The 9,188-nt window shown below is 38.7% G+C and overlaps 1 protein-coding gene across 1 annotated transcript; it reads right to left on the reverse strand.

Annotated features, from left to right (window-relative positions):
• Window positions 1-1,839: 1,839 nt before the first annotated feature.
• On the reverse strand, window positions 1,840-6,270 carry LOC121442890 (protein PBDC1-like). The gene is made up of 6 exons (XM_041644533.1): window positions 6,197-6,270; window positions 6,018-6,083; window positions 4,488-4,547; window positions 3,817-3,957; window positions 2,769-2,880; window positions 1,840-2,633 (listed from the first exon to the last, which is right to left on the reverse strand). Exons 1-6 carry the CDS (start codon window positions 6,224-6,226, stop codon window positions 2,452-2,454), a joined length of 591 nt encoding a protein of 196 aa, XP_041500467.1. The 5' UTR covers window positions 6,227-6,270; the 3' UTR covers window positions 1,840-2,451.
• Window positions 6,271-9,188: the final 2,918 nt, after the last annotated feature.

Genomic DNA, 9,188 nt, shown 5'->3' on the forward strand with positions numbered 1-9,188 from the left:
AAGGTGTGCACCACTGGCATTAAAATCATGCACCGCCTGGTTTCTATGGCAATTAGTGTGGCTACTGGGATGAAAGGTGTGTATTATCACTGCCTGGTCTGTAAGACTGACCAGTGGGGCTGTTTTATTCTCTGATCTTCAGGCAGCAAGCTTTATTTATTAAAAAAAAACAAATGAAATGCCACTAAAATTCTTAATTTCCATTTTTTATCACCTGTTCCTTAGGGGAGGCCTCTTGCTTCAAGGCAGTCTGATTTTCACGTTTCTTATTCCCTAAAAATTGAACAGAGTCATTAAGCTAGTTGTTCTGCCAGTAAACAACCTGGAAAGAGACATTTTTTCGTTTTATTGAAAATAGTTTTTTTTCCTCTCATAATATATTCTGATTATGGTTTCCCCTCCTGTTCTCTCCCATGTGGATCCACACCCTTTCTGTCTCTCATTAGAAAACAAACAGGCTTCTAAGAGATAATAATAAAAATAAAATATAATAGGATAAAACAAAAAGCTAACACACTGGAACTGGGCAACACAAAGAGAAGGAAAAAGCCCCAAAGAAGGCACAAGCAGAGATGCACTTATTTGCACACTCAGGAGTCCCATAAAAACACGAATCTGGAAACTATAACATACACACAATTCAAGCAGGCCCTGTGTATGCTGCCTTAGTCTTTGTGACAGCTGCAATTATATATGGTCAGTAATTTTCCTTCTTCAACTTCTATGACAGTATATATGAACATACAATTGTAACCAACTAGAACTAGAGAAAATTTACAGTATTGATTTTTCTTAGTGGTCCGGCTAGTAAGAAATACATAAAGTTCTCCTATTCTTTAAAAACTATACATTTGTATAAAAGGAAAATTTTAATAAATGTTCAAAATATTCTTAAGAATTTAAGAGAACTTAGAAAGAAACCTGTTTGTTTTGTATACAAGTGTTACTGCTAGCTACATGATTTTTTCATTTCCTTGTATAGCACAATATATCAATTAGATTTAACTTTTACTTTTCTTTTGTGTTTATTAAGGGATAAAGGTCTTTTTTCCTTTCTATAGCGCAACAAACCCTTCCTTCTTTTCTCTTTTTCCTTTCTTTTTTTTTTTTTTTAAAGACAGGGTCTCACCATGTAGCCCTGGGTGTTCTGGAACTTACTCTGTAGACCAGGCTGACCTCGAATTTGGACCTACCTTTGCCTCCTGAGTGCTGGGATTAAAGGTGTGGCAATAAATCCTTCTTCATACAAGAATGCTGTGGTTCGACTTGACAGAGTAGCATCTGTATGTATCACAAGTATCCCGTTTTCCTTTTATTTTCAGCAATCAAGCTCAGGTTGTCTGGGGGCACCAGGAACCTTCTTCATATACTTGTGCAGGTAACTGAAGCCTTCACTCTAAACAGCTTCATCTGAGAAGGAAACACCTCCCTCCCATAATCAAATCAACAAATGTTTGTTATGAGTCAAATACAAATACATGTTCTTGCCCATAGTTATAAACTAGAAGCCACTTCATCAGACTTACATTAGATTATAAATACTATACTAGCATTTACTATTATTGGCTAAATTTCAGATAACAACTAAGTTATCAGAGGATAAACAAGGCAGGATTCTGAGTAGGAAACTAGCTTTGACTTACATAGGAAGTACTAGGCCAGAATGGTCTATAAGGCAAAACTCTGTCTCAGAAAAACAAACAAAAAGACTGACAGAAAAAAATCTAAAAGGAGGTGAAGGCTCTTGCTCTTCTCTAACAAACTGGGCTGCACTCTCTAACCTGACAGTTGCGGCAAAGGAAATCAGAGAGCTACAGGCACCACAAAGACAAACACCAATTCTTTTTTAAACAATTTATTTTTTGAGACAGAGTCTCACTCTATGACTTAGGCTGGCTTAAAAATCATGCAATTCTCTTTCCTTGGTTTCCCAAGTGTTGGAATTACAGGTATGAGCCACTAGGCCTGGCTAAGAGTCAATTTTTACATATGAACTTCTAATACCGATTCCAAGTAGGAGCTAACACATTAAGCGAATTCCATTACTGAGAACAGTGAGAAAACTTAAAAAATAGACAGTTTTATATGAGATATGGTGATGAGATTATACAACTGATTTTTTGAAGTAGCAAAGAAATGTAAATATTTTCCAAAATCAGTCATAAATAATACAAACCAAAAGGAATATATTTACAAAATGTCTTACTTCAACAAGTTACAGTCAAGAAATAGGGTATGAATCAACAATTAACTAAGAGACTCTGCTAATTGTGTTTAGGCTATTATGCCCAGAGCAGTTTCTCTTATTTGCTAGAAAAATGTCCTTCTGAGTCCTCCCATGTGCACAAGGGGTCTGTGCAAGGAGCACCTGATACTTGTGGGTTCAGCTGAGTCACATGCTTCTTGGCTTTCTTTTCCTCCTCCCTGGTTAGTTTTTTGTTTTGTTTTGTTTTAATTTTCTGTGTTGACTCCTTCCTCTTTTTCTCCTCCACTATCAGCTCCTTTCTCATCTTCCTCTTCTTCATTGTTAGTTCCTTTCTCTCCTTCTTTGTCCTGAACACTGCCGGAAACTGCTTTGTTATAGCCTTCCCGGTTCCGAGCAATTTCAATTGCAAAAAATTGAATCCTGGGTGCTGAAAGGTAAATAGAATTAATTGTCCTGGTCTTAGGTAATTATGTATACTGGCTAGAAACCCACAGACAAATATTAACTCACATGAAAGCCATTCAAATATATAAGTGAAACAATTGGGGGAGGGGGAACTCACCAAAGATGGTGTTCTCTTCAGTATAGCCCTGAGAACAATCGAGTCGCAACAAAGTACCATAGTTGTAGTCTTCCACAATACCTTCAAATTTTAAGCAGAATGGCCTCCATTTCTATAAGGCAAAAAAAAAATGACACCTTAGCTGATGAAAACAAGAGTCTAATGTACTCAAGCCAGGAAAGAAGTTTGATTCCCCAGTGAGAATAAAAGCCCGGCAGAAAGAGACTAGTACTGAGGTGACTTTCAGCTTTATGGTGAAATTGTACATTTTGGTGCAACATTATATTTTCAGGCTGGTGTCCCCCTACACAACATTTTGATCAGGAAAAACAAACAACAAAACCAACCACCTCAAACTTTTTACTACAAAATTAAAATGTGATTTCTAAAATGGATCTCTGTTTTGCTTTGAGTTGTTTATTAACTAGCTCAAGTCAAACTGGTTATTCATCCTCACCAAAGTACCAATGAGACAAAGAGGACAGGGATATACTTTTAGGTTATACATGTCCACTGAGTTAGGGGCAAGTTCTCAAAGATCAGTGACAGCCTGCTAAGTTTAAATTCTTCATTAGTCAAGAGCCCATTTTAAGGAAAATGCTTTTCCTATTATAATATCATATTCTGTGTCAGTAAGAGATGATCACATAAGCAAGAAACAAAACTTGTATGCTTTCCAGGACCTAAGATTAATGGAACAGAAATCCAGAGAATCACAATATCTCCCCATCTTCCCTCTACCCTATTAACTATTCCATCATCTAATAATTTTGCCAGCTAAATGTCCTGCTAAAATAAACTCATCCTTCCTCCTCACTGAAAGGAATAGGTAAATGGGGTATTTGAAGTGCCCAAGGAAAGAAAAAAAATAGTTCCCATAAACACAAAAAGTGCATAAGACAGAAAATAATTCATTCCATAATTGACTTCATTATTATAAAATTCAGGCTCCATATTTTAAGTCCCTTGAACAAATTTTGCACTTACATAAAAACATACAATCAATATCACCGGCCAGATGTTAGATAACACTTAAGAAGATACTTGCCTCTTTAGCTGATTCTGATTTGAGTTCTTCTGGGTCCAATACATCTACTCTGAGCTTCTCAAAATTTTCACGGAACTCAGAGTAGATTTGGTCATCTACTTTGGTGAGTTTCAGGAACTGTGGGTCAACTGATGAAATCAGCTGCCAGACAGTAAAACAAACACAAAGATGCTAGTCACTAATTACACTTCAAGCCCTCCAGTGCCACACCATCAGCAAACCGTATGTTTCTCAGGACAGAAGATTACCTTAGGCAATATTAACAGCCCAGGTCTTGCATGAAGTCATTAAAATGGTTTTAAGAGCCATAATAACAATCTCTCTCCTCTTTCTCTTCCTTTTACCAACTTGGCAACTGAATGAACCCTTTAGTCCTAGTATTGCCTGGCCCTCGTTCTGTGGATTGTTCATTCATTCAACAAACATTTAAGTGCTTGCTATGTATGGTCCAGTCATCTTTCCTCCAGGTAGCAAACAACAGGGGTAGACAAACATAACTTTTCATTATCAAATTCACTTCTACTCTTATTCCCCGGAGGTAAGATTTCTTTGTCAGTTAAAACAATCTTCAAAACTTAACAGCATAACTTGCTGAGAACTATGATTAGCATAGCATCCATCATACAGTAAAATTACACGCTGACTTCTGCTTAATGATGAAGACGACTCACTTTGTAATAGACTTCGGCATGCTGCATTGCTCGAATGGCCCACGCCATCTCAATATCAGGCTGCAAAAGAGGGAGAACATCAGCTCAGAAATCTCTCAGTTCTAGCTGGGCAGTTCAGCACATGCCTTTAATCCCAGCACTCGGGAGGCAGAGGCGGATCTCTGTGAGTATGAGGCTAGCCTGGTCTACAAGAGCTAGTTCCAGGACAGGCTCCAAAGCCACAGAGAAACCCTGTCTCGAAAAAACTAAAAACCAAAACCAAAACCAAAACCAAAACCAAAACCTCTCTCAGTTCTATAAAGGATAATAAGTTAAAGACGCTTTGCTAAATCTCAAGAGGTCTACAGAAAATGATGTTGCTGTCAAGGGATAGAAGCTGAACTAAAAGATTTGGCAATATAAACCTTTTGCTCTTAGGATGACCAATACAGAATAACAAAAGCAATGACTACTGGACATTTTTTTCCCAGCAGCCAGAGAAAGTGTGGAAAATCAGGACTGACTTAAATAATTCTTAAAGTTACATTAATATACCCACCTATGTGTCTCAGAGTTGTTTAGAGGACAAAAATACACATGAAACTATGTTTCACTTTAATGACTGCAGCATGTTTTACTCATCATTTGTGTTTATCAGGTAGCCATTTTCCACTCTGTAAAACCCCAGAACAAATGATGCAGCCAGATTATAAATAAGTCCGACCAAGTACCCACTAGCTGTTGCATTGGACTCTCCTTTTCCAACCCACCTGTTGTCTCCTTCATGAGGTCAGGAAAATCCATCTGCATACGCACCTCTCTAACTTGGGCAAAACAATTTTCCCACTTCCAAATCCGTATCTTTTGTCCACTTACGCTTGAGGGTCCAGGTCCAGTTCAAGTTACATTTCCCTGATGAAATCTCCTGCCTCCACCCTTGCCTGAGCCACCCATCTAGTACATATTACATTCTGATTTGGGTGGTATTACTATTCCGGCCGTTGTTTTCTTCTTGTCTCTCAACACACAGCATGTATAAGGGTCCAAAGGAAGCACACCACAAGTCAGTGCAATTTTGCTACACAATGGGATCATTTAAGGCCCTTTAAAAACTACCAAGTTGTGAGTTCGAGGCCAGCCTGGTCTACAAGAGCTAGTTCCAGGACAGGCTCTAAAACTACAGCAAAACCCTGTCTCGAAAAACCAAATAATAATAATAATAATAATAATAATAATAATAATAATAATGATGATGATGATGTAAATAAAATAAAATAAAAATTTAAAAAAATTAAAAAACCCACAAAAAACCTACCAAGTATTTACTCCTTTTCCCCCAGACATTCTGATAGGACCTGGTGTGGATTATTATAATCTAGACATGTGGGGCGTTTAGACATCCCCTAGGTGTTTCTAAATCAGAGAAAAGTTAGGGTTGACGTGGGGAGATCTGAAGAAGACATCAGGAAAGGGACTTATAATTCAGTGCGGCGGCTTTCAGACATTCTAAGATAGCTGGGAGGGCGGGAAGAGTGGGTGAGTCATACTCACGTCATTGCCGTACGACTCGGCTGGGAGGGAAAGAGAGTGGGCCACGGACACCACTTCCCCACAAACCTAAGAAAGAAAAGAAAAAGCAGGAATAGGTGAGCGAACCCAGGCTCCCTAGGTCGCTCACCATTCAATCTCTACTTGGGTATTATTTACCGAGCCCGAGAACAGCATCTTACCGGGTCTTCGCTTTCGCTTGCAGCATCCATGTTACAGCCGGGTAACAGCAGCTTCACCTTTCCGGAAGTGGTTTCCTATGCGCGCTGCTTTAACAGTTGATTGAGAATAGTAGGGCGGAAACGGAGACAGTTTTTCCGTCTGCGTCTGCGTGCGTCCTCCGTTACCAAAGGAAACTTCATCCGGGCCATGTAGGCGCCAAAGTGGCGTGTTGTTGCTTAGCAACGCTATTCCGCTATCCGAGGTGATAGAGGAATTCGATAAGTCAATGGGGGGAATATATGTTGTATGAAAGACATTAGTTAAATAAATTGTGATGCTGTTTTTAAGTCTTGTGTGTGCTATGTTCTCAGCAGAAAGTCCAATTCATACCGCATTCCAGCGTGCGCGCACGCGCAAGCGCGCACGCAAGTCGGGGGACAGTAAGCCACTTACAAACCCATTTGGTATTAGAGGCTGGACTGTGGAATTTGGGATGAAGGAAAAGACTTTTTGTTACCTACTTTGGAAGAACGAACTAGAGCGAGGTAACCACGAGGTAAGCATTATCCTATACTGCAGGAGCGTACCTGAGCTGAGTAATGATTGGCGCTTAGCCAAGCAGGTCGGAAAGACTTGAAGCAGAGGGAATGGCATGGGCAAAGGTATTACTGAAAAAGCATAAGGTCTTGCAAAGAATCTAGCTGGAGAAGAGTGCAGACCGGATCTTTGTGTGGCGAATTTTAAAGAGATGAGATTTTTTTTTAAATCGGGTTTTTGATTGTTGGTTTTTGTCTTCGGTTTTGCTTGTTTTTGAGACTTTGCCTCTCTCACTTCCATAGTGGCTGAACCAGTCCTATCAACAGTGAACAAAGAGTTCCCATTCCCACATCCTCACCAGCATTTATTATCAGTTGTTTTCTTGATCTTAGCTATTCTAATTGTAGTAATATGGAATCTCAAAGTTGTTTTAATTGGCATTTCTGTAATTGCTAAAGATGATGAACATGTTTAAAGATAATTCTTAGCCATTTTTCATCTCTTCTTTTGAGACTTCTCAATTGAGAGCTACAGCTGCCCCCGACCAGCGCTTTTTTTTTAACCGGGTCATTGGATTTCTTGATTCTTTTTTTCTCCTTCATATATTCTGTATACTCTATCAAATGACTAACTGCCAAAGATTCCTCCCACTTTGTGGGTTTCCTATCCTATTCACTAGTTTATTGTTCTTTGATATCTTTAAGAAGTATTTTAGCTTTATGAGGTCTTATTTGTTAATTGTCTTAATTCCTAACTGCATGAAGACCTGGTCAGAATGTCTCTTCCTACACCTTTATCTTGTAGGGTACCACCTATGTTTTCTTCTAGCCGTTACAGCACTTAATATTTCACATTGAGTTCTTTGATCCATTTCATGTTGATTTGAGTTCAGGATAATGCATGTGGGTCTAACTTCCATCTTCTACACGTAGACATCCAGTTCTCAAACCACCACTTGTTGAAGAAGCTGTTTCTTCTCCAGTGTGTATTTTTGGCGTCTCTGTCAAATGTCAGATGGCTGTAAAATTACATGCACTCATGTTTGGGACTTCTGTTTTCTTCTACTGATTTACTAGTCTGCTTTTGTTCCATTCCTATGCTACTATTATTATTGCCATTACTGTGCTGTTTTTATTATTATTACTGTAGTACTGAAATCTTAACACATTATATTCACTCCCTGGTATATGTCTAAAGGACTCAATGGCCTGTTTTACAGTTATTTGCTCAGCTTCATCATAATAACTAAGAAATAGAGACAACCTAAATGTCCTTCAACTGATGAAAGATAATGAAAATGTGGTACATATACACAATGGAATTCTATGTCAGCTGTAAAGAAAAAATGAAATCAATTTGCAAGTAAATGAATGAAAACTAGAAAATATTATACGGAGTGGGAGTAATCCAGACCCAGAAAGACAAATGCTGCATAGTCTCTGATTCGTGGGTGCTACTTCTGCATCTTAAGATGTGAGTGTATAACTTGAAGTTCCCACAGAAACCAGGGGTAGAAGGAGCTATAGAAAGCAGGAGAGTAGGATGAATTGGAAAATTGGAAAAATAAGGGTACTTTATCTGGCGGGAAGGAGGGCAGTCCAGAAGGAGAGGGAGGAAAGAGGGATAAAGGACATTACATATGAAAAAAAAGCCATACATAAACATCAAGTGTATGTGTGTAGATGTAATTTAAATGAAAAGGTAAATGAAGTTACATCATGTATGGCAATAATGCTCCCCCAAAGCTATAGACTACCTAACAAAAACTCCAGTGTCAGGTCTTCCTTCAAGTTGTTGATTGGGGGAGTTCAAGAGACTCCCAAAACAATAAAATGATGTGGAAAGTTAACTTAAAGACAAAATTAAAAGCAGACCAGCTTGAAAGTGGTCAGTGATGGAAAGAAAGCACTGGCAGTTGAGATAAAGTTTGTGAATGAATAACACCTTCTGTACCAATTTGATATGGAGAATAAAAGAGAATCAGGATTCTTGTATGAACCCCAGGCTTTAGACCAAAATGTGGAGGGGTATATTACTTATGGAAGACACAGGAGGAAGGATGAGTGTCATTTGATGAACTGAATTGAAATAGCTTATTGGACTCATATAGAGTCCACAAGGCAGAGAGAGTCCTGAGCAGAGATAAAAATCTGATAGCTAGCAGGCATTGTTTAATTGTGCTTTCACAAGGAAAATGTTAAGATTGTAAAAGGCACAAAATAGAGACAGGACAAGGACATAAGTAGGAAAACAAAGACTAAACAGAAGAAGACTTGTCACTGAGACATGAGCAAAGTATAAGGCAGAGTCTCACAGAAGTCAAGGGATCAGAAAACTTCCAGAAATAAGTGGTGAGCAAAGGCCAATACCCTGAGTATACTGAGACTAGAACTGTGGGGAGGTAATTGAAATCAGATAGGAGCGGGCTAAAGTGGGCAGGAGAGACAGAGACAACAGTACCAATAGAAAGTTCTG

The sequence above is a fragment of the Microtus oregoni genome, unplaced genomic scaffold (genome assembly GCF_018167655.1).
Source record: "Microtus oregoni isolate MIOR12 unplaced genomic scaffold, Mior012 000097F_ref0000449, whole genome shotgun sequence".
NCBI classification, from domain to species: Eukaryota; Metazoa; Chordata; class Mammalia; order Rodentia; family Cricetidae; genus Microtus; species Microtus oregoni.

Excerpts from the sequence above, each read along its gene's own strand:
- LOC121442890 (XM_041644533.1), bottom strand. The coding sequence starts at position 6,226 with ATGGATGCTGCAAGCGAAAGCGAAGACCCG. Across the intron at positions 4,548-6,017 it reads CCGAGTCGTACGGCAATGAC|CCTGATATTGAGATGGCGTG; the intron begins GTGAGTATGACT and ends CCTCTTTTGCAG. Across the intron at positions 2,881-3,816 it reads AATCAGAATCAGCTAAAGAG|AAATGGAGGCCATTCTGCTT; the intron begins GCAAGTATCTTC and ends TTTGCCTTATAG.